The 25,631-nt window shown below is 40.7% G+C and overlaps 2 protein-coding genes across 11 annotated transcripts in view; one reads left to right on the top strand and one right to left on the bottom strand.

Moving 5' to 3' along the window:
* The window catches only part of RSPRY1 (ring finger and SPRY domain containing 1), a 43,227-nt gene extending 23,916 nt beyond the window's left edge, over nucleotides 1-19,311 (bottom strand). The window contains exons 1-4 of the mRNA XM_046683611.1: nucleotides 19,178-19,311; nucleotides 6,404-6,908; nucleotides 1,794-1,846; nucleotides 997-1,109 (exon numbers count right to left, since the gene is read on the bottom strand). Of these exons, the coding sequence (XP_046539567.1) occupies nucleotides 997-1,109; nucleotides 1,794-1,846; nucleotides 6,404-6,753 (516 nt within the window). The 5' untranslated portion in view covers nucleotides 6,754-6,908; nucleotides 19,178-19,311. The remainder of the gene's footprint in view (nucleotides 1-996; nucleotides 1,110-1,793; nucleotides 1,847-6,403; nucleotides 6,909-19,177) is intronic.
* Nucleotides 19,312-19,594: 283 nt separating this feature from the next.
* Nucleotides 19,595-25,631, top strand: part of PSME3IP1 (proteasome activator subunit 3 interacting protein 1) — a 30,546-nt gene continuing 24,509 nt past the window's right edge. For 3 of the 10 annotated variants that reach the window (XM_046683224.1, XM_046683223.1, XM_046683219.1), the window contains exon 1: nucleotides 19,595-19,783. The gene's annotated coding sequence lies outside the window, so the exon portion shown is untranslated. Of the gene's footprint in view, nucleotides 19,784-19,811; nucleotides 20,167-24,600; nucleotides 24,685-25,631 lie in introns of those variants that run through there. The other 7 variants (XM_046683226.1, XM_046683221.1, XM_046683225.1 and 4 more) reach the window with 5 other exon arrangements.

Here is a 25,631-nt window from a genome sequence, read left to right as displayed (position 1 = left end):
ATGTACAACTATATACTGGGGCGCTTTGGGGAGAAAAAGGCAAAAAAAAAGTTACTTAAAAAATATCTTTTTATCAAGCAAGAACAAATCTTACCAGAATTTCTGAGGCAAATTAAAACTGAAACTTCTTATAAGTCTATGAAAAGGTCAATTCATTAGTGACTAGGCCAAAGATTTTTCTCTTCTGTCCATTATGTTTTTCCATGTTGGGCCCAAATGTCTGAGGCTTAAACAGACAAATGAAAGATGCCAGAATTCAATTTTTTTAAAGATTTATTTTTCCTTTTTTTCCCCAAAGCCCCTGGTACATAGTTGTGTATTTTTAGTTGTGGGTCCTTCTAGCTGTGGCATGTGGGATGCTGCCTCAGCATGGCCTGATGAGTGGTGCCATGTCCGCGCCCAGGATCCGAACCGGCAAAACCCTGGGCTGCCAAAGTGGAGAGCGTGAACTTAACCACTGGGCCACGGGGCTGGCCCCCCAGTTCTTTTGAAAAGCATTCCATAGAGCACATGGACTAAGACAATGAGAGTTTGATACTTCTGTCCTAGGCATATGCTAATCAAGGTTACACCAGTCTTCAATACGTTTGAGCAAGACTCTAAAGTGCTTTCAGTATAATAGTTTTTTTCTCTTAATAGCAAACATTTAAAAAACTTTTGTTATGAGGAAATTGCTTAGAGAAAGATAATAAAATCAGCTCAGCAATTGAATATTCTCTTCTAGTTTGCACACAAAGATTGCCATTTCAGACATAAATGCTTCCATTTTTAACATTTTAAAAATTTTATACTAAAGCTTGATAATAAGTTATTGACAGAAAGAGGATGTAGCACTTCATTAGTAATACAAAACAAGTTTACATGAAATTAAAACTGAATAATAGCAGACCCCAAAGGTATAAAGAGGAAATGTATTACATCAAATCTTCTCTCTGGTCACTCATCCCGTGCTTAAGCATAGATGACAGTTTCATAAAAGGTTAAGTGTCAACTTACTTTAGTGGGCAATGGACATTCATCCAGTAACAATGTTATAACAGCTGGTCCCAATGGATCTTCCAATGGAATAACTCTAATTAAAGACTGGACAACGTCCAACCATCCTTCATCTAAGAGCAAATCAAGAAGATTATGTGATGGAGTCATTATTTTAAAAATATGAAAATATATATCTTATAATATCACACAAGATGACTTTAAATTAAAATAGAAACACTTTTGGCCTTTATCCGAGAGCTTTTAGGCAGCTAATATCTGGCATGGACATAGTCATCAATTGCTAGTCATCATGGCAGAGTCAAAGAAGCCTAATTTACTGGTGATTTGGGGGCATCTTTATTTGAAGAAAATTCAAGCTATGGTTCTGGGTTCTCAAATTATGATTAAAAAAGTTTTCAGTATTTTATTTACAACATAGGAGTTAAGTGAGACGATTAAGTATCTGAAACAGTCGGCTCTATTTTCAGAATGATGCTTAGGAAACCGAGGGGCAAAAAATTATCCTTCCCATTCTAGAAGAGTTATGGTCAGACCTGTCAAGGACCCCCAAAATTCTCTTTTCATACTTTCAGTGAGATGAAAGCATTACTGAGAGGTGCAGCTATATATTCAGGATGTAATATACAGTGCTTATTAATTACTACTGTTGTACAGAAAAATTTCCACACACAAAGGGCTTTTTTCTTTGTCATGTGTGCTAAGTATTTTTGGAATCTTTTATCTCAAAAAAAGTGGCCACATTTCTTCATAATCATTAATTCATTAGGAAGTATTAAAAAAAACTTTTAAAATACCTGTTTCTGCCATTTCGTGCAATGTAATCATTGAATAGGGAGGTTCTTGATCACTGAAAAACAAACATTCAAGACATCAAACTTGAAGAAGTAAGAAATAACAATTCCAAATAAAAATTCAAACTGGAAGTATGGTGTTAGAAAGAAAAAAGAAATGAACATGAATGAACGTAGAGAAAGAGATGGAAGAGACAACCAGAGCTATAACCTGTAAGGACAAATGCACACCACATGTGCTCATTTCCAAGGTCACTGTCTGTGATGACCACAAATAAAATGGGCAGAAGGGCACACAAAAAGACACCATGTGGCCTGAAGTAAAAGCAAAGAACTAAAACTGGAGACCAGAACCTCACCTCTCAGCTTGACGTTTGGGGCCCAGTGCCAACTGAGACAAGCCAGAGAGGTCAACATCACCTTCCTCATGCTCCCCCTAAAGAAACGCTAGGAAGGGAGATGACAATCCCAGCTGAGCACTTAGGAAAACAAGGGCCTACATAAACATCTTCATTTGTAAGTGTTCTTCTGGGAAATATCCCTGTATGTTTAAACTTCATAAAGTGGTGTGAGGAGGAAAAGAAACCAAATGCAATCAAGGAGCTATTTAATAGTCTAGACGCTGATCTAAAATGGCATTATATACCTTAATTCAGTGGGTTTTCAAACTGTGGTGCCAGGAATCCTAAGGAGGTGCTGGAGGGGAACTTCAATAATGAAAGAAAAATTTTCCATCAAACAGTGGTAAATCTAACTATTTAAGGAATACATTCACCATTTATTTGTTTACATATCATGGCTCTCTGTTTTACTATGAAAAAAATGTAAAAACTACTGTCTCCAATCATTAAATCCTAGAATAACCTTGTGATACGGGAATTATTAAGTTCATCTCAGTACTCATTAGGTGCTGGTTGTTTGACAGATCCTGTGCCCATTAATAACAAGTGAAAATTCTTATTTTAAAAAAATTGTTTTAACCAATATAACTAACTGCTACAAACATTTCTGGAGAGCAATCTGGCAATAATGAAATTAAGTATGCATACCATCAATAATGCTAGAAAAACTATTATACAGGTAAGAGATGCATATGAGGCTATTGGCAGGCAGAAAACTTTGGAAGTAACCTAAGGGAGCATCACTAAATTATAGGATAACAAAATATAGTACTTTAAGCATACAAAGGAATACTCTAGCAGCCAGAAGCAGTTGTAGATATACACACAGCAACATAGGTCTTAAACACAATGTTGAGAGAAGTTAAGAAAACAGATTTATATGACTATATCAGTTATGTAAATTTAAAAAATCACACACAAAACACTATACATAAACTTCCTATATAGACACAAACAAACATACGGCAGGAAGATTGGAAGAACATACCTTAAATTCACTAGAGTGGTTACCTACTGCTATTTGGAGGTAGGTGGTAGAGAGGACAATGGGATTTGGAAAGAAGGGAAAAATAATAAAATATGACAGGGTCAGTGACCAATAAGGAATATGAACACCTCAATTCTATACAGACGCTTCTATACAGACACTTCTATACAGACACACTGAAAGGACACACACATCCCTACGCTCAAAAAACAAGATAAACTTCTTTGTGGAAGAGAAACGGAGCAGAAATTTCTAGTTGGAGGCAGGAGTTAAAGCATTAGGACTACTGGGCTCTGGGTCAGGAGCTAGACAGGGGTGCCAGGAGCTCTATGCCAACAGGGTAGGTAATGGGGACCAAAACCCTACCTGTGCAAGGGACAGAGCAAACTCACTCCCTCAGGGCTAGGACAGGGTTCCCCTCTCAGTGAAAGGAGTTGAAAAAGTTCTCGAAGACAACCTGAGCTACAACTGGTACAAAGTTGCAAGTCTCCAGCAACAGAAAAAGCCACACAGCAGGACCCCGGCTTCTTACAGTGGGACAGGAACTCAGAACCACCAATTCTAGGTTCAGTCAGAGACCGAAGGTCCCTGGGACCAGATGGAGGCAATCATAAAAGTGACAGACAGGAAGAGAGAGGAAGACAGAATGACAGAGAGAACACACACATGCAGTGACGAGAAAAAACTCCCACCAAGAGGAGTCTACAAACAAAGTTCCAAAGCACATGAGAATAACTCATATTAATTCCACTAACAACCTGAGGATAAGGTCACTACCAAAAAATACAAATAAGAGAACTTCAAAATGATTCTAAAATGAGTATATTTAAAGTGCATTTCCTATAGCAGCTCTCTCACTATGGCATCAGGAGCTGTGCTTTCCTCTCAGATCAACGTCATCCCTTCCTAAGTAACACAGACAGAGAAGAGGACAAGAAACACAGATGTGTTATGACTGCAGTATCTGCAGACATCCTTTCAGGGATGTCCTTACCAAGCTCATCTGGCCTAACTATCTTTCAGGTTTGATTTTAACAGCCTTATAAAACCTTATTGGTTATGAAAGTCTTCTCCTTTAGTAGTTTCTAAAAAACAAGCTATGTCACTGTCTTTATAAAATGTCTGAGCCGTTCTGCCATTATATTCTCTGACAGGATCCTTACCATTTGCTCTACATCTGCCTTATTTTCCCATTTTCAGAAGACTTACAGCTATGATTCAGTAGGAATAGGCTTAAGGTAAAGTCACCCTGTTATTCAAATGTACATCAGTTGCCTCATGCAAGTGAATTATGTGCTTTATCAGTAAGTTTACTCATCATCTGTAATATTTTCCTGAAGCTTGGAAATAAAGCTCCTACCTTGCCCCCATATTCTCTTAATCACTCTTTTTAAAAAATATGGCAAAGTCTATTCTGTACCTGTTTTTCCAACGGGCTTAAATAACATTGCTTGTGGCTTACTTCCTCATTTGGGAAGGACAACTTTTCATTACAATTTTACAGAACGTTTTAAATGTCATCATGAAGAATCTTTATATAACATCCCCCCTGCTTGAGTACGGGGGATGTAAATGGCATAGATTTATATTCAACAGATATTTCCTACAAACATATTAAGATTACCTTAAGTTAATTCAGATACCAGAACTACTTCGAAGGCTGGTTTTTAATAATTTTTAATCATCTTAAGGCCTTTCTGAACTGGTTATGGAGAATATTTGTAAGTACCACCTCTCCCCAGTATGTTCTACAGCAGAAAGATGTGCAAAACAAATTTATTTAATTATTTTTTGCTGAGGAAGATTCGCCCTGAGCTAGCATCCATGCCAATCTTCCTCTATTTTTTTTTAGTATATGGGCTGCCAGCACAGCATGGCTGCTAACAGAGTGGTATAGGTCTGTGCCCAGGAATTGAATCCGGGCCGCTGAAGCAGAGCACACTGAACTCAACCACTAGGCCACTGGGGCTGGCCCCACAAATTTATTTCTATCAGAAAAAAAAAATCACCACAGAATAAAATGCACAGGTATATCTTGCTTTATGCTATAACGTTTGAGGAACTAAACACAATTGGATTTTTATAAACGTGATTATCAAATATTTAGATAATTAAATTTACTAGCAGAGCCTGAAGCAAAAAGAACCCAGACACAACTTTTTAAAAAATACTATCATTTATTGAGAGAGTGTTATGTGTGAGGCACTATACTAGATGTTTTTGTGTTTTTTTTGTGAGGAAGATTGTCCCTGAGCTACCATCTGTGCCAATCTTCCTCTATTTTGTCTGTGGGACACCAGCACAGCATGGCTTGATGAGCAGTGCGTAGGTCTGCACCCAGTACCTGAACCTGCAAACCCTGGGCCACTGAAGTGCAGCAGGTGAGCCCAGCTACTACACCAATGGACTGGCTCCTAGATGCTTTTATACGTTATCTCATGGTAATCCCTGTAAGAAAGGCATTATTCCCCTTTTATAGATGAGTAATCTGAAGCTTAGAGAAGTAACTTACCCAGTGCCATGTAGCTAGTTTATGGGGCTGGGCCAGATGGTTCTAAAACTTTGCTCCTAACTACTGAACTATACGTTAAGTTAAAATATTTTTTCAACTTGAACAATGCCCTTTAATTTCACTGTTATTCAATCTGGGATTTTGTACTTAAGAGTTAGACACAGCAAGGGGAAAAAACCAAAACAGGTACAGGTGTCCTGCAGTTTCACTTTACAAGCTTCCCCAATGGACTGAAGAGGGCCAAATAAGGGATATAATAAAGAGAGGAGGCTGAAAACCCTCATCACCCACGTCCTTACGCTGCCAACAGAAGTTATGTGCAGCCATGCTCGTGATAAAATAACTCAGCTTGAATCGCTGGTCAGTGGAGTAGATGGACAAGCGAGATAAGAGTGAGTCTTCATGAAACCACTTCCTATTGTAGCTTGCAACACAAACTCCATATTTACTATATTCTTTAATAAAGATCATAACTGTAATTACTGTTACCTGCTACAGAAATGTTTACACATTTCCAGACAGGAGATGTTAGCAAGTAGAAACATCAAATCTTAGAATTTACTCTGCCATCAGAGGAGAAGTAAAATATCCTCCCTTGCCCTATGAGCACAAGGCTTGGGGATATATCCTAATGAACTGAAGGAGTCCAAAAGTTATGGTTCCTGGCAGAACACTTCATTACACAGAAGGCGACTGTGAGTCAGATACTTACTTATCTACAAGAGTCCGTATGACTGCCAGTGTGTCCAGCACTAGTCCATCTACATTTTGTTTCTTTCTCCTCGGCTCATGTGGTCCTCGGCCCCTCCTTGGTGGCCGAACAGGGTTCCGGGGCTGGCTCCTTGTGCCAGCAGTGGGTACCGCACTGTTCTCGGCCTGTTGCTGCTGGGCGTCAACGCTGTCTTCTGCTCCACTGTCATCTCGGCAGATACAGGAATTGCCCATGGTAGCAGCGGCACCTCTGGTCCCCAGGAAGCGGGCTATGTGCTCTCCAAGAGTCCACAGCAGACCCTGGCCAAGGCTTCTGCTCACTAAGAACACGGCCCAACCAAAGACAATCATTTAGATAGTTTTCAATTTTCCAAGTACTGTTTTCATAATCTGGAGTTGAGGAACTTGCATCCTATTTGTGTTTAACAACTGAATGCCGAAGAAAGATGTAGAGCTGATCTCCAACATTATCACTTACAGGGGATCCTGGGCATCCAGTGGCAGTTCTAAAAGAAAAAGAGAAAAGAAAAGAAAAATGAATCAAAGATTCTTGGCCACTCAATCAATTACTCAAACTTTTCTAGAGAAAAATCTTTGTAGGCTTCTGACACAAAGAGGTATCTTTGCACAAAAGAATTAACAATCAATAATTCCTTTTTATCATTATATTATAAAGTTGATTGCTAAATCATATCCTTGTAAACCACAGGAGTAACCATTGATTTTTAAAAAAGCTATAGGTCTGGTTCTCTCTATACAGCAATACATTAGAAGAATGTGTGCAATTGTTTCAAGGGCTCCTATTGTGGATTAAAAAAAATGAATTGTCTCCTTTCTTAACTTAGATGCATGAGAAAATTTAATGTTTCAAATAAAATATCTAATCACAGATGTTTGTTGTTAAAAAAGTTATGATACAAATATGATAGTACCCATTTGATATCAAGAAGAATAAAAGAATAGAGTGTTCTATTTGAATTACCCAAACTGCATTTCCCATTTGGAGGTTCTCTAGATAATTCACAGAAATCATACAAGTAGTTACAAAGTTTTCCTGTTATGTAAGCAAGCCTCTGTTTTGGGAAAGGCAAACATATATCACAAGGTTACATTTTCACAATAACCAGTTTGTTGCACAACATGTCTGCTAGAAAGATAAGAATAAGGATGCGCCAATTATCTTTGTCTGAAAATACTGATTAAGCACCTTGTGTCAGGCACCAGGCTGGCACCGGGAGAATAAAGATGACCAAGGCCCAGTCCCTGCCTGCCAGGAACTCGTGGATGGCCAGTCTCATCCCACACAGTACGTTCATCATCAAAAACCTAAGGATGGAACCAGCTCTTCAATAAGCTGAGAAAATCTAGTTAGGTCTAGAAAGAAGTAAAGATTTGGAAGCAGGAGACTCATCATGGGGTTGGTAGCAAAAAGTAAAAATCATGCTGAGACCTGGAGACTGGGACCTGTAAGGACACAAATGGACACATAAGGAATAAACCAGTGTGTAGTCTCTGCTCAGTGTTTGGCTACTTACAGTTAAATCCTCATATGTAGAGCACTGGCTCAGGATAGATAGAAATAAAATGTGTAATCCAGTGGAATTAGAAGCAAGAGAAAAATTACTTCTATTTATTTTAGACAGATTTGCAGTAAATTATTTTAAATATTTGCCAAGTTTAATTACTGCTCACAGGGGGAAAGTGAAGAAAAAGAGATAGAGACAGAAAGTCATATATATATATATATATATATATATATATATATACATATACACACACACACACACACAGACAGACATATATATACATATAATATTTACTCTAATCTATGTGGAGGACGGGATATGGTAGGGGCGGATGAGACGAGATGGGAGGAGAGAGGAGAGGAAATCGACAGACATTACCTCCCTCCAGACTACCAAGACCACAATGGCTGAGCCAAGTAACACCACAGATGTCCTCAGTTCAAAAAGAGTCAGGCTGTTTTCAAAATTCGGAGATTGTACTTAAAAAGATGTGATTGAAGTATAGGTAGGAGCATAATGCAAGGACTCAGCTGGAAATAGCTTTTAAAAAGAGAACACATTTGAAACCAGCAAAGAGCGCCATTCCCCTTACTGCAGGGACTAGGATATACAATTCCCTCCAGAAGGTCGATAACCAAAAGATTTCAATGCTTTAAAGGACAGGAGACAGAAATCAGAAATAACTTTTTTTTAAATAAACAGCTTTTTTTTTTTTAAAAAAAAGACTGGCACCTGAGCTAACATCTGTTGTCAATCATCTTCTTCTTCTTCTTCTCCTCAAAGCCCCCCAAGTACATAGCTGTATATTCTAGTTGCAGGCCCTTCTGGTTGTGGCATGTGGGACACCACCTCAGCATGGCCTGATGAGCAGTGCCATGTCTGCGCCCAGGATCTGAACCAGCAAAAGCCTGGGGCACCAAAGCGGAGTGCTCGAACTTAACCACTCGGCCATGGGGCCGGCCCCAGAAATAATTCTTTTAAAGGGTCTCTGGTATAAATTTCTACTGATCTTCTAAATTATGCTGGTTTCTGAGAAAGACCAGAAAGTAACATTTAAGAAGCGATGCTCTCGCCCTTCTCACAGAAATTCACAGAGAAGGCACCGCTGGCACAATCAGAAGCGAGGAGGTAAAGAATCCAAGGTTTTCCGGCATGGCTGTCACTAGGCAAGGAGCCCAGCTGATATGCGACTAGAGCACTTGCTTGAAATCCTAAAATGTTACATTTAAAATTTTTATGTTAATTTTTAAAAATGAAAATTAATACACATTAGTTTTAAGACCTAAGTGCTGCAGACATCTACAGAAAAGTGAAGGCCTCTCTTCTGAAAGGCTTTCCTCACAGCCTGGTCTCTTCCCAGAGGCAACCCGCTAAAAGCTTCACACGTCTGCTTCCATCATGATGTACTTACAAATTCTCCTTTTTTAAAATTAGGACAATGTCATGAGCACTGTTCTGCGATTTGCTTTTCTTTCTTAACAACACATCTTTCTACACCAGTATATATAAAACTGCCTCATCCGGCTTAAGGTTGTACAGAAATCCATACTCTGCATTATCATAGTTTCTTAACCACTATGCTATAAAAATCCGTGGCTACACCAACTAATACTTTGGGGATGGCATAAGGGAGTGGTCCAGGATTCGATACAAGGAAACAGCACTCGGGAACGCTTCATCTCCTGGGAAGTGCTCTCTTACCCCAGACTGTTCTGTGGCGTCACTGTTACCAGAGCAGAAGGGAACCCCGCTGGCTTCCCTGCAGCTCCTGAGCTTCCCTCAGTCCACAGAAGCTGGGATGGGCATATGCAAACAGCAGCTTCCATCCAACCAGACACAAGACCCCAGGAAGGCAGACCTGAGGGAGGGAGACCAACCAGGCACCAAACAGAACTGGCAGTGATTTGAGAGTGTCAAGGTGAAATTAAGTCCCAGAAAACAAAGCCTTGAAGGGAGAGAACAGGGGATCCTATAAAGTTACAGTTTAATGCCAATATTTGTAAAGCTATTTAGAATAATTAACAAGAAACAATGTTGAGAGTGCTTGTGAGGAAAGCAGTGGGTTAAAAAGAAGTTTGTTGGATCTTAAATTCTTAAACGTTATTCTATCCAAAATTTTTTTGCAAAGGCTTATATAAGCTGAATGTAGAACAATTTATCTATGCAGATTTCCATTTATTAGTTTCAAAGTAAATGGAAGATATCCAATACATACAGGTATTACTAAATTTGGAGGTAAGCAGACAAGAATTAAGTGGGTCTTTTTCTATTTCCAAATTAAATTCAAGTGTAGGTCGGGTCAGTTTCTTCCAAGAGTCATTTTCCTTAAATGACCCAGAAAATGATGTCAACTAGAAAATCTGTCAGAAAAGGAAATGGAGTAAAAAAATAAAAAGTTTTCAAATATTTTAAAACCAAAGACTTTCTTTTTTAAGCACTAGCTGTAAAGACCAAGTGTAAAGAAGAGGTTAACTAGGCGGCGAAGCCTTGACGCATTTCAAAACAAAGAGCGTGAAACATACAAGGAAAAAATAAGAGCTGCTATCTTTTAAAAATTTCTGAAATGAGCATACGAAGTTCTCAAGGGTTACAGCCAAAGGCAGGACACCCAAATGAACAAAGTGTATGATCTTTCAGATTTATTCAGCACTAAAAAATGTATACCTTTTTATCTGGAAATGGTTGTCACTTAGGACACTTTTCTCAGAACAAACTGTGAATACTTTAGGCAAAAGGCTGGGAGATAGAACTAAACAATTACACTTTAGACAGCTTTGTTTCATCTCATTCCAAAAAGCATTATGTGGCCCACTTTCTAAGGATCATTGTTTTAAGACAGTAACACTCAGTCTCCAAATGTTGACCTGGAGGCCAGAGGACACCTACAACACAGGGCCCAGGGCCCTGCCCTGCAACATTTATAGCTACGCGTTTTAATCGCCCTGACTAGTGATACACTTTAGAACATGGAAATAGTAATAGTTCTCACACCTCACAGTATCACTGTGAGGATTAAATGGAATAGTGTATGTAAAACACATGGCACAGTGCCTAACACTTAAACTGGATCCACAAATGAAAGATGTCATTATAAAATGAGCACGTAGCTAATCAGAAGTAACTAAATCATCTGGGAGACTGTGGAGTAAGACTTAAGAGCACTAAGATAACTAAGGAGCTTTTTTTTAAATTTATTTTTTTATTGAGGTAACACTGGTTGATAACATTAAATAAAGTTCAGGTGTCCATCTTTTATATTTTGATTTCTGTGTAGACTATATCATGTTCACCACCCAAAGACTAATTACCATCCATCACTGTTCCCATATGCCCCATCACCCCTTCACCCTCCTCCCTCCCCCAAGAACTTCTTTTTTATAAAACTTACTTGCTCAATACTGAAATAATTTTTACTTATTATTTAGACAAAGAACCTTGGAAGGGATTGTAGCTTAATTATGTCAAAGAAGATAGGCATTAAATTGCTCAGGTATTTCTCAAATGCAAATTCCTGGTTTCACTCCAAATAGCCAGAATCAGAATTTCTAGGATGTGGCCCAAGCAAGTGTTTTCGTAAAAGCTCCCCAGGCGATTTTGATGGTGGCCAGGTCTGGAAATCACTGTGCTATAGAGCCAAACGCAGAACCGGGCACGGTAGGCAGGACCTATGGACTGAGTGAAGACACAAATTGAAACACTAAAGGGTAATTCTTTTAGAGTCAGAAAAGTTAACCTTCCTTTCCAGAAGACTGAGACTATCTTTGAACAGTCTTTGGGGGAGGTCAGCCAAAACAATCACTAGAATACAGTTACAGCCATTAGTGATTATATACAGTATATATCAACACAATGAATAAAATAGCTCCCTCTATTTCCCACCAGATCCACCTTATGAGGCATCATAATGAACCTAGATGGTACCCTACTTATGAGTAATGTTCTCTAAAGGTTGACAGACAGAAGGGAATAAAAATGAATATGACTAGAGATTATGTAAAGGCAACATAACCGTAATACCTATATACTTCACCTTAACTTAGAAGACGACAGCATTAGATGGTCAAGTCAATTCTGAGACCCAAAAAAACCTAGTCACATAATTCAAATATACACAACTATCAGATCTGTGGCTGTGGCAATCATTAACTAATGTGGCAATCATCACGTGATTTAATGATAATGATACCACTTGATGTCACTGCTTAGTAGAAAGACTTTTCTTACTGCCTAAATGGTAATGCTTTTTAAATCATTATGCTGTTCATAGCCATTTTGCTGCAAGAGCATAATTATAATCGAAACATTTCCTTTGTGAATCTACTTCTCTGAAGTGTGGTATTATTAATTTTGATCCTTCTCTCTCCCTTTTTTTTTGCTGAGGAAGGGTCACCCTGAGCTAACATCTGTTGCCAATCTTCCTCTATTTTGTATGTGGGTCGCCACCACAGCATGGCTGACAAGTAGTGTATGTCTGCTCCCAGAATCTGAATCTGCAAACCCAGAGCGGAGTGTGCCAAACCCAACCACTAGGCCATGGGGCCAGTCCCTTGAACCTTTCCTTTTCAAAAAAGAAAGTAAAGACTATTCTTTCCATTTCTATATCATTTATGATTTATTAAATTTTTATACTGTATATTTTTCAAAGCTACTCTGGAAGGAAAAAAATCGAACTTGGGCTCTCAGTAAATTTAGTGTTAAAGCAGTGAGGTCTGGTACTCAAACACAGACCTCTACCATCATAAACAGCTCACCACAGAGGCATCTGGCCGACTGGTCTAACCCTCTCTAACCTCTCTAACAAATGGTCCAGGAATCAATGATTCATCTCTTCAAATATTTACTTGCATTCAATCATAGCAGAGCTCAGTGATACTAAGAACACTTTCTTTTCTCTGAAAATAAGACTTCAGGATTATGCTGCCAAGAAAGGAGAAGCTGGTTAAACGAATGACCATAAGGAAGAAAAACCAAACTCTGGGCATGAAACTACTATTGCTGTCATCTTCACTTCATCATTCCAAATAGTGTTATAGGATGCAGCATTTTTTCCAATCCACCCCCCTTTCTTGAAAGGCTAAATCATACAGCACGAACAGTAACTACAACATACTGGAAATCTTAATCATTTTCTCTCATTAGAAAATGTTTTGGATTTTTTCCTAAGCCAGTAAATGTATAACAGGTAATAGTTTCTAGTGTCACCTTTCCTGCTCCCCTCACTAACATTTTATTAAGAAAAATTTCAAACATACAGCAAAGTTGAATTTCACAGCAGACACCTAAATACCCACTACCTAGATTCCACCATTAACATTTACTATACTTGCTTTATCACATATCTATCCATTTCTATCCATAGTCAATCCATCTAATTTTTTTGGTGCAAAGTAAATCACAGGCGTCAGCATACAGCGTGCATTATCACTAACTGGACTTGAACATATTTTTAGAGGTTAAATTTACATATAATGAAATGTTCAAGTCAAGCACATATGTGCTGAGTTTGGCCAAATGCATACACCTGTGTAACTAAAACCCTATCAAGGCAGAGAACCTTACCCAGAAATATATTTGCTTTTAAAATATTCTGTAGGACACCTCAAAGACTACAATTTTCTTACTGAAGACTGTGATTAAATGAGGAAAACTTGGAGGGCAACAAGACTGAATATTTGGTAGTACAATAAGTAGACAAGAAAAGTGTATCATATATCAAGAGTACACTTGCCAGTTACAAGAGAAACCACCTAAAGACGTTTCAAGAGTGTTTTTGTGTCTGGACTCTAAAGCATCTGGTATTCTGCCAGGGCAGGGAGGGCAGGAAGGGAAGGGGAAGATTGCAACATATTGAGCTGGGACTTCACTTTTACACCACAGGGAAAGGCAGCTCTGAGAAGATATTTTTACATGTCACCCAGGTGTCCAAAGCAATCCATCTGCAATGGCACTGGCTACTCGAGGTTTAAGCCACACAGGGTACTACTACCCACCGAGTGCAACCTTTAAGTCGTCTGGGGGAAGCAGTGGAGGATTCTGATACTTCTCTTATGCACTCAGGTTGGTTTAAGAAAGTACATCTTTGAGGGGGAAGTATATAATTTTTTCTAGTTGGACTGTTAGGGAAAGAGTATCTGGAAAAAGTTTCCGCTAAAACATTGAGAACTTTTTAGCCCAGTAGCAGTGGTGTCTGCGATCACGTGAGATTTACGGCAGAACAAATTACAGAATACAGTCCTGACCCAAATCAGTACAAAGGAGAAAAGACAAATCCTTTCAGCATTCAAAAATGTATTTAAAAAATAAAATTTAGAGCTGGGATGGAGTAAGGAATTTCCAGAAGCAAATAATAATAATCCCCACCTGAAAAATTTGCCTTGGATCCAAAAAAGAAATACTAAGAACTGAGTTAAGTGCTAATGACGGCTGCAGTACAGAGGAGAAAAACAAATTTAATACTCCATACTATTTGGGATTTCCCCCCCAGGAGACCAAATAACAGGAAATCTACAGATGTGTTATTCAAACACATATCTGATGGAAAAGAATTTTTCTATTATAAAAAACTCTTTACTATTAAGAAAAGCAAACAAAATGTATAAACAGCATGAATAGCAACATTTTCCTCAATGAGATCTACTTGAAATGGTGTCTGCAAACACTCAATTGGATACCTAGTAGAACCTAACAGGTATTCAATAAATATTTTATGTAAATTTATTCTAAAATCTGTAAAAACAGAAAATATTGATCACTTTGAAAGACTGAGACAATATCATTCAATAAATACGAATCCAATGCTTATATGCCAGGCACTGAACAAAGATCAAAAAGGTCCCTCATGCTCTTGGCAGAGATGAAGGACAGCAACAGACAACACACTGGGTGCCCTCCCCATAAAACAGCCACGCCATACAAGTCTATAGGTAAGCATCAGGTCCACTAGGAGGACCTCACTCCACCATTTCCCAGCGGGAAGGGAACTTAGGAACTTTACAGTATCTTCGAACAAGCAAATTTTTAGATGACTCTATATATCACCATTAGCAAAAAGAGAATGGAGGATTTATATTCGCACTGCAACACATTCATGTTGTAAATTATATGCCAAATATTATTGGTACAAATATCCCTGACCACACAGTGAGAGGTTAACCAAAAGTCTATAAATTAAATTGATAAAGATGAAGCTGATAGCAGTTCTAATGAAAAAAACAAACAAGAGGAAGCACAGTGGAAAACCAAGATCAACTTGAGACACTACTGACGATGCCTCCCGAACAAGCATCCTTCCTGAACATGGCAGGAATCCCCATTCTGCACACGACATATAAGAAGCTTTGCACTGGTGCCACGTTTCCCAGGACAGACCTCCCGGGCGAAAAAAGCATCAGAGACAACAGTAAACTTTAACGTTGTGCTAGTTTTGGTTTATGAATACCAAGTTTTAGTAATCCTTAATAATTCACTAGGTAGGTTATTAACAAGTACCCCTTAGGCATATGTAAGTATGAACAACATGAAGCAGAAAGAACTGAAAAAAGGAGCTGCACTTCCCACAAGGAGGGGTGGGGTAGGGGCCACACTTTGAGAACCTCTGCCTTAAGGGAGCACAGAAGAGGAAACTGAACTCCTCAGCAGGAAGAAGAGGTAAGAAAACACTAACACTGAAACATTAAGCTATGAGGTAATAATAAACTTGCCGAGTAAGGTATTGCAAAGCTTCTATTTGCTGTGTATAGGACCCATGAAATTATGCCTGGAAACTATAATTTCAAGCAATAAGACAGCTATGTGCAGGGTTCATTCCTGAACAAACTTAAGGAGCGCATCAATTCTTTCCTATCTCAAATGCGTTCTTAGATTTCCAAAGTTCAGTAAGGGAGAAAGGGGAGTATTCTCTAAGAGCCTACCACTATTTATAAGATAACTTTACCTCATTTAGCCTTATATAAATCACAGTTATCTACAGTTAAATACACCTTCACATATTTAACCAGCGAGCATTCCTTTTTGGAATGGACACTGAGAGCAAAATAATATACGTACTTGTTTCCTAATCAATAAAGGTTGGCAAGAGGACTATTTCAAAAGCTGACTTACTGAAGAGAGAAACTAAACAGAAAAGATTCATTCTTTTGCACTCCTAAAAGTCGTAAACGTCTCTGCCTAAGGGTAGTGGCCCAAGTTTTGGCATTCACTACTTCCTGACTATTCTGTTTTTCAATTTTCTAATTTGAAAACTAGGAAGAAACTATCTAAATTCAATGGTGAATACCTTGAAAATGCCAAATATTTGAAGAGAAGCTAAATTGATAGTTTACTACCCCCAAATAACTTTTGAAATGGATTACTGGTTCCACCGTGGTTCTTATCTGTGGTGCCTAATGACTTTCCACTTATTTTCACAATCCTGTGACCATCACATCCTACTTCACGAGGATCTCACCACCAAACAGATAATTTCCAATTTAAAATAATGTAACAGTGATTACCATCCTCAAGAATTCCTAATAATTTCTCAAATTATATGGATCTTAGGGTATCAAAGAGAGTTGTATTTTAAAGGATACAAAGTTAACTTCTCACTTCACTATAACAAATTACTTCATTATTAGGGAAAGTATAGGCAATTCTTGATAGACTGAATTAAACTCATGGGTTGAAATACTGTTGGAAATGAACTTTAGGAACAGAGGATTTTTTTGTTACTCTTTTGCCAAAACATACTTTAGAGGAGTTGTTTTTCCCTATTCACTATAGAATAACACACTATTACACAAAACGCTAAGTTTTTATTTCTTCTTGATTCTTGGCCAATTTACTAAGTGAAAAGTTACTTTGCTGACAAAGCAGAAAAAGTTCACACAGATTAAGCTGGAACACTTGCTATAATCAATAACTTCAAAGTAATGATGGAGGACAGAAATAATTAAGGGTTTGTGCAGACACAGAAAGACATTAAGCAGAAGGTCAGGACAACATGTATCCTGGGAAATCAGAGAGCTCACAAGATCATCACAGTGATTTTTTATTAAAAGACCCATGGAATATAAGATTAGAAAAATGCAAGTCAGCTTTTTGTTAAAAAACAAAAAAAAAACCTTCAAAAATCACCAATTACCCAGTATTTGGAAAATCAGTTCTAACAAATGCTACTAAGCAAACATTAGGAAAATGTCATACATGGACCCAAGTATCTTACTACCTCATAGAGGGAGCTACAAAGCAAGATGTCACCCCAGGAAATGCAAACTCTATACACGGTGAAAAATAAAGGGAACCATTGTGGAAAAGAAATTTAAGAGCAATTGCTAATGTGCCTCATAATCTATAGTTTGGGGTTACTACAAGAAGGCACAATATTCATGGAGCAAAAAAGGTGGTCTCATTTACAAAATCACTACTGAGAGCCAGCGCTGATGGCCTAGTGGTTAGAAGTTCTGTGTGGTCCACTTCGGAGGCCTGGGGTTCGGTTCCCAGGCACGGAACCACACCACTCATCTGTCAGTAGCCATGCTGTGGCAGTGGCTCACATAGAAGAACCAGAAGGACTTACAACTAGAATAGACAGCTATGTACTGGGGCTTTGGGGAGCAAAACAAAAACAAAACCAAAAAAACCCAAAATCACAATGAGGGAGGAAGCGTGATATTCACTACCTGTAGACACCCAAAGGCCATGAATATATGACATATACAGATATAGGCAGGTAGATATGGAAAAAGGGAAGGTGGTTTACAATATTGAGATCCAATTCCTTGAAGGAAATTCTCAGCTGTCAGCGGAAATCTTCCTGAAGGAAATATTATAGTGCTACCTCCCGCCAGGACCATCAGAAGTTCAAAGTAAATTAAAACTCTGGGAGCAAAACCTGGAAATCCCTCCACCTGCATCTAAGCAGGGGTTGAAACCATGGATTTGGATTATAATATAACCTAAAAAGCTGTGGACCTTGAAGCTTTCAGTACAATATGGTCCCCAGCACTTCACAGGTGATCAAGGACAACTGTATAAATGCTAATCCCTTACATTTACATACTGCTCTACAGTCTAGAAAGTGCCTTCACTTTTACTCCTCAACAGCAATCCCTTTGGTAGAAGCACAGTACTTTTACTTTCAAGCAGCTTGTAGTTTGTAGCGCACTTTCGCACACTGTGTTATTTTTTACAGAAGAGACCCAAGGAGGTTAAGCCACTCGTCTAAGGACAAGTAGATGGTAGGCGAGGAGCCTAGACAACCGCGGGACTGTCAATTACAGAAACTTCCAACCCTTGAAAGTTCAAAGTCCAACACTCCAGGAGGAGCAGCCTCCTTCAGACATCTACACAGGATAGAAGCGCAGTCTCAGGGGACCATCTCTGCCTCGGTCTCCCTCCCCAAAGACCGGGAAACTGAGGTAGCAGGTAGGGATAAAAACCTGATGGAGAGTCAGCAAGGAGTGTTGGTGGGATGGACCCCCACCCCACCTGCACTAAGCCCAGAAGCAGCTGATTCTGTGTCTGAGACACAGGTCGTTCTCTAGAGAGGGGAAAACCCTTGCCATTCCCGCTTCCTCTCGCTCTTTCCCACCGGAGCTTCCCTATGGATGGGGGTCTCTTCTTCCCAGACCCGCCCAGCCATGCCCTCTCCCCAAGGCCCTTACCCATTTTTCCCATCTGGCCTCCGGAGTAGGAGAATCCGCTAGCTCTGGCTCCCAACTCTGAGCCACTCTCCCTGAGACGTCTGCCGACCCCAAGGTATTTCTCTGTCTCCCCGGGGACGGTCTGCCTCCCACCCGTGCCACCTAAACCTCAAACTCCACAAAAGGAAACCCTCCCAAAGCGTCCTCCCTTCTCCCCCTTCCGCCCTGGGCACCCCAGAGGAGCATCCCTAAACATCAGGAGCCTTCTCGGAGCTATCTGCCTCTCACCTGGGGCCCTGTAGCCGCGGCCTTCTCGGAAGGGCGACCCCCAGGACCCTTCCCTAGTCAAGAACCCTCTAAAGGGGGAACACCCTCTTCCAGGCACCTCTTCAGGCGCCTGCACCGCGGGCCTCGGTGGAGAGCCTCTGGGCTGTGTCCCCGGCTCTGCCCACCGCCACCTCCTCCCGGGTCCCTTCCCGGAGCCTCCCCCGGCCCCAGTCTGGTCTCCCCACCGCAGACTCCGGCGGCTGTTCCCCTCCCTCACGGCCGTCCCCAGCCCTCAGACTCCCCCCGGCTCCGCGTCCCCAGGCGCTTCCCGGAGCAGCACAGCTGGGCTGCGGCACTGACTTTCTCCAGCTCCTGGGACCACTCGAGGAAGGGGGCGGCGACGGCGGCGGCGACGCGACTCCTTTGTGACAGGTCCGAGAGAGCGGTAAAGATGGACGCGAGGCCACGGCGCTGCCATTACGCGCTGGGCCCACCCCCGCTTCGTACCGCCCCGGCCCTCCCTCAGTCCCCTAGGAAACGCCCCTTCCTCGGTGGCAATCCCTCTCCATGACAGCCAATTACCTTTCAGGAACGCCATCACGTGACCACACGACCTAGCCCGCCCTCCTGGCGCGAGCTGGCCAATCCCCTTGCTGTGGTGTGAATGGCCCAATCAAGTGCCTCCGGCTCGCTGCCTGGGCACCGGATTTCCATCTGTCTCCCGGGGAGGAAGAGAGGTGAGGATTGGGTTACGCCGCCGGAAGTGGGGCGGGACTTTGTTGTGGCGGTGAGGAACAGGAAGCCCTGAAGGGTCAAAAGGAATACAAAAGCAAAGGCTATTTTCTTTTTTTTTTTTTCCTTTCTTTCTTTTTTTTTTTTTTCCCTAAAGAGCGAGCGGCCTTTGCGGTGGTGGTTTGGGGTGAGCGCCGCCGAGGTGAGGGGCTCTCGCCTCCCGCGAGCTGGTAGGTGAGTGCGGCCTGAGCCCTGGCCGGGCGGCGAAACCTGGCGCCAGCTTCTGTGCTCAGGAGATGGGGGCTGCGTGCGATGTGAGGGCTGAGGCCAGGCCTCGTCTCAGTCTGCGCGCTCACCCAGGGCTCTGAGCCTCCCAGGCCAAGGGCTTGCGCGCCCAGTCGGAGGGGAAGGCCTCGGGGTCTTGTGGGGAGGATCCCGACCCTCTCAAGCGGTCCTGGCGCTGCAGGGCTTCTTACCGCTCCCCTCCTCTTTTTTTGCTGAGCGGGGCCACGCAGGCTCCCAGTGAGGAGCGGGCTCTATTCCAGAAGTCTTGGACTCCAGGCTACTCAAGAGATGTGGGGGTGCTTGCTTGGAAATGATTGAATGAATCATAGAATGTAAGTGTAGGATGGGAAACTCATTTATTATGTACCAGTTGCTACGCTCCGTGCATTTTCTTGTAATAGGAAACAAACTAGCGTGCTTGTTTTGCAGAAAACTTAGGAAACTAAAACCAAGAGTTGAAGCATCTTGTATGAGAGTTCCTGGCCCATGTGTATGTCATTCCGCACGGGGGAAAAGGAGGAGACCTGTTCCTTCTTAGCAGTGGTTCCTGACCTAGTAGAAAACAAATCTTTTGCGGCCCTTTTCAAACGCAGATTCTTGGACCGCCCACCCCCAAATAGTCTGAGTAGGGGCCGAGTGGGACCCAGGAATCCAAGTGCGGGCCTGGTGGTCAGAGGTCCCAGTGACCTCTTCTGTCCCAGCTGTGAGGTGAGATTTGTTGATTCTCCAGCTGTTTGGTTTATTGATGTGTCAACAGGGACCCCATACAAAGGCTTTGAGAGCACTGCTTCTGAAATCCTTGAAAGGAATCAGTCTGTACACTCCTCTTTGATACAAGGAATTGAGCTGAGATAAAGGCAGCTCTTAGAGTCTTTCCAAAAGAGTCTGAGGTGAGCTGTGAACACTTTGTAAGGGTCTGAAGGAAGAGGCTGCTAAATTATCTTTCTCTGCTGAAGTCTGGGTGCCTTTACCTTGTGGGGAATTCTTCGTGGTTGTAAGAAAGGAAGAATTATGTCAAGACCATTACCTGGTTAGCAGTCTTCCCTTTCACCTTCCAAGAATCTTGATGTTTGCTTGGAGTCAAGTTGCTGCTTCAGAAGTTGAAAACCACATATCTGGTAAATGAAGTGATTTAAGTGCATGGTTCAGCCACAGACTCAATCATAGTGTGATTAGGCCTTTGTGACAGCTAATTTAAGCCATTTCAGTGTGCTCACTGCTGATCACCTTTTGAACATGCTTTGTCTTCGTTCTTAAATATGATCTGTTTCGCTCTTTACTATAGGATGTCTTTGAAAGATTGTTCTGTCTCTCTCTTTGGTTTTCTGCATTTTTACAGAATCTATCCAACTACAGATGTGTTTTTGTTCAGTTTGGTATTTATTAGACTTCTTGAACTTTTGGATTAATGTCTTTCATTAGTTCTGTAAAATTCTTAGCCATTTTATCTTCATATTTTGCTTCTGCCTCATTGTGTATCTTCTTTCCTGATTTAACATAGAACTTTTCACTCTATTTTCTGTCCCTCTGACTCTCTCTTTATTTTTTCATCCTACCTTCTGGATAATTTCTTTTTCATTAATTCTCTAAGTTATTTTTAATCTGTTACTAAACTCATCCATTGACATCTCAGATTCAGTTATTGCACTTTTTAGTTCCTCAAGTTCTATTTAGTTCTTTTTCAAATGTGCTGTGCCACTGTTGTACTGTTTCTTAGTCTCTGCTATTAATTTCGAGGTTTGTTTCTTTAAACATGGTAAGCATAGTTGTTTTATAATCTGTATCTGTTCATTCTGCTGTCTGAATTCCCTTTGGGTCTGTTTCTGTTGCCCGTTATTCCTGCTGCTTTTTTCCCCAGTTCACTTGACCTCGAGGGTGTAGTTCTTTGGGGTACCAGGTTAAGGAGGAGGACCACCTGGTTATCAGACTCCACACCCTGGGGGGGCTCCTGGCTTTGACTTTTGTTTCTGTTGTTTCACAAGGGCACCCACACAGCAGCTTTCAGGTTGGCTGTGAGGCTTCATTTCTGGTTTTCACCTTTTCTTGGATCTTGGCCAAATTTTTTTACTATCATGTTAGCTTTTCTATTTGTTGAAGAATTATTTTTGAGATTTCTTCCAGTTTCTTATCATAGAGGTAGAGGATTGGTCTCAATTACCCAGCCTACTATTTCCGTAACTGAAAGCACCCTTTTGTTTTGATTTTGGAATGTAAAATTTGTGACTTCAGGCACTCTTGAGTTAAAGATTATTTTCTTCATATACCTAAAACTCCCCCAACTTTTCACTGTGATAGCCACTGTCAAAATTAAGCTTCCCTGATGGTTTTTTCTAGTCTTCTTTTTCTTAACTCCTTGGTGCTCAGCTTCTATTCTCTTGTAGCATTTAACCTCATTCTGCTTTTCCTTAAATTGCTCGTGTGCCAGCCTTCTCTCTTTTACTTAATGCAGATTCCTCGGTTGCTAAAAACTAGAGTGCCTGTCTTGTACCTAGCACTGTGCCTTGCACATTGTAGGTCCTCTGTAAAGAGTTAATGTAGAAATACAACTGAATGAATTAGTTGGTCTTGTATGGTTGGTGTCATGCAAAGCCTTAAAGCCTTTTTTTTTTTAATTTGGTCTTAGAGAGGAGTTACTTAAAGCCTAGAGAGTTGGGGGTAGGGGAGTATATGTGGGTTAGGTTCCAAAGCCAGTTTAGATGGCAAAATGGTGTGTAATCAAAGCCACCCTTGAAAATCTTTTAGGGAGCCACCATTCGGATGTGGGTTTACCAATGCAGCAAAATTCCAGCATGGCGAGGTGTTCCTCCAGCTTTGGAGCAGATGCTCTTTTTCTTCCTTTGAGCCCCAGATGAAGTAGTTGGTTTGCATTTAGGAGTCACCATGTGTAAAAAATACAACTAGTGTTGGAATCACACATGGTGAGGGAAGTGTTTACACTCTGGGAGGCACACATGAAGTAGGGGACTGAGGATTAGCTAAGGGAATCAAAATTTAAGTTCGTTTTCTTCCAGTGCATATAGATGAATTCAAGGTTAATGCACATATGATGAGACTCTTCTTGTGTTATGGAAAGATGTGTATATAGAGATTTTTTGTGTTTTTTTTAACTTTCTGTTGTATGGTTTGGGATGTCTAGACAATCAGAAGGTTACTACCAATTGCTTTTTATAATAAACATTTAAAATGTGGATAAAATTGCTTATACAGTACCCACATTTTTAGATTCTTTTAGTCTCCTTTGCTACTGGAGTCTGTTAATAAGCTCAGTGTTAGAAGTCTGAGGATTCCTTTGTCTGGTAGTAAATGCTCAAAGAGTGTTCTCTGTTGGTGGTTGTCATTCTCTGAAGTTTTATAATATAAGGGAAGTTGGCTTGATCTAAATTGCTGTAGCTTGGGAGAAGTGCCTTCTGGCCAGAAAGCAGTCTTCGGAATGTAGTTGAGTTTGCCAGATGGCAGATTCCTCTTAGTTGCTGTCCTGCATTTAGAAATTCCATGTGACTTGAACATCAGGGTAAAAATGTTAGAAGAGCAGTACTTAAGTGTATTTACTGACGAAAGGAAAGTGAATTGGCCTATTTTTGCTACCCACAGAGAAGTCTTCGAACACCATAACACAGAGATTTGATACGGCGCACCCCTCCCACCCCGCGTTTTTACGCGTCTAGTCTTTCTAACGTTAGCGTTAGGAGGGTGCGGAAGCCAGTGATGTAAAGACTCAAGTAGTCTGCCATCACAAAATTCAGTTCTACAGGAAACCAGATCTCACGAGCTTGGATCATGGCACTAGCGAAATGGAATAATTTTCAAGTCAGTGATAGCAATGATCGTGGGGGCAGCAATGTAGGTCTTGTATCTTAAAACTTGTGCAGCGTGCTACGTAAGACACTGAGCCCTTTTTGTCCCATCAGCCGGGACATCAGATAGCACAGTCTCCCGTACAAACACAGTAGTGCAGTGTTTAACGGTTACTCTGGCTTGAAATAGAAGAACTTTGTTTTTTTGTCTGTCAAGCAAATTTGAAAACTGTGTTCTTTGTGTCAGTTTGAAACTTTTAAGTTTGGACCAAGTGATTTTGGTAAGGTTTTAGTTTGTTTCATGAATTCCCTGTTTGAAGAACTTAAATAATTCTTTTTAAAGTAATTGTAATGTTTAGTTTGATAATTAAATTTGTCACCTTGAAAAAAAAGCTATGTGAGTGAAGGAAAATTGACAGCATTTTTTCTAAGATTGAACACAGTAAGGACAAAGTAAGCATTGCCAGTGTAACTCTGTTTCATTCCTGCTTGAGTCTTTATGCTTAGGTCGTCAGACCCCTGGGCTTTTGTTTGTTTTTTGTTTTGTTTTTAATTATTCTAGCAAATGAAGGGAGAAAATAAGAGACTTAAAATTTAGCTAGGCAGTAGGAATTAGAAATAAACAGTTTAATTTCCAGTTTCTGTGTGTACTTCCAGAAGGTAAATAAGTTGCAGGTACTCATCCCCTCCCTGTTGCAAAATAGTCAGTGAATATTGGCCTCTTAAAAGAAAAATGCCGTGTGCAGGAAATATTTATTACTCAGAATAAGAGAGCTTTTTTAGTCAGTTGAAATTAAAGGAAAGTAGCAAGAGTTATTTTTGAAGAAGACATCAATTATATAATAAAGTGATTTAATTTTTGGTCCTGTGTTTCCTACTGCACAAATTGTATGGTGTTTGAGTGGAGTTCCCTGTGGGACATAGAAGCTTCAGCAGATGCTTGTATAATGCCTGCCATTCTCTCTAACTTAGACTGGACAATACCTAGGAATGTTCCTGTGAGAGCGTGCCTCCCTGCTTAAATTTTTCAAATCCTCTTCATGGTTGGTTTATTCAGTAAGTATTTATTCATACCTGATATATGCCAGACACCGTGCTAATAAGCACTGAGGCTCAGAGAGCTGTTGAAACAGTCATAAATGATAAAACACGATGGCTAAGTGCTACAGTAGGGTTATAAATGGGTGTAGTGGGGGCTAGAGTAGAAACAGGAGACTAATGGAATGCTGTTGCAGTAGTCCTTGTAAGATGGGGCCCTGAAAAGAAGAGGTTAGAAAGCAAAGGACTCTTCTCTTTGGAAAAAAAAATAAAAGAGAGAGAGTGGATTAAAAAGAGGACATTATGAGGTAGAGACAGAACTTGGTGACCGGTGGGATGTAAGGGAAGGAGGAAAAAGGAGTCTGGGTGGGTGTCCAGGTTTTCAGCCTGGGAAACTGGATGGATCGTGTTTACGCCCTTCGTTCCTGCCTTCTACCTGTACTATTCACTTTGGTAGTCATTATATACACTATTACCTGGTATTAACTAGTGCAAGAGTGCTAACTCTTAAAGTTTATTTCCTTTATGCACCTCGTCGGATTTGGCACAGTGCTGGACACAGAGTTCAGCGTTGAGCACAATGTTGGGTTTATTTAAATCGAATTACTAATAAAGTAAAACAGTAAAATAGAGAACCACAATAAAGGGAAAAGAGAGACTCACCAGATTATATATACGTGTAAGTTGTTCCTGATTTCTCTCAGCTGGATGTGACCCCTTTCCCACCTGGAGTTTCCTGGTGGTTTACGTCCCTGATCTCGCTCCCCACTCCTTAAGTGCCCACAGTGCTTCTCCCCCTCCTCAGCAGTCCAGAGCTGAGCACAGTGCTTTGTAGTAATGGCAGACCTTTTGACGCCTGTTTAAGCCTGTGCCCAGCTCTGTGCTGAGTGCTTTACGTGGACTATCTTCTCTTCACAGAAGCTTTGTGTTGGGCAGTACTGTTTGAATCCCCGTTGGTGAGTGCA

The sequence above is a fragment of the Equus quagga genome, chromosome 13 (genome assembly GCF_021613505.1).
Source record: "Equus quagga isolate Etosha38 chromosome 13, UCLA_HA_Equagga_1.0, whole genome shotgun sequence".
Taxonomy (NCBI): Eukaryota; Metazoa; Chordata; class Mammalia; order Perissodactyla; family Equidae; genus Equus; species Equus quagga.
This window is presented reverse-complemented; position numbering and strand designations above follow the sequence as displayed.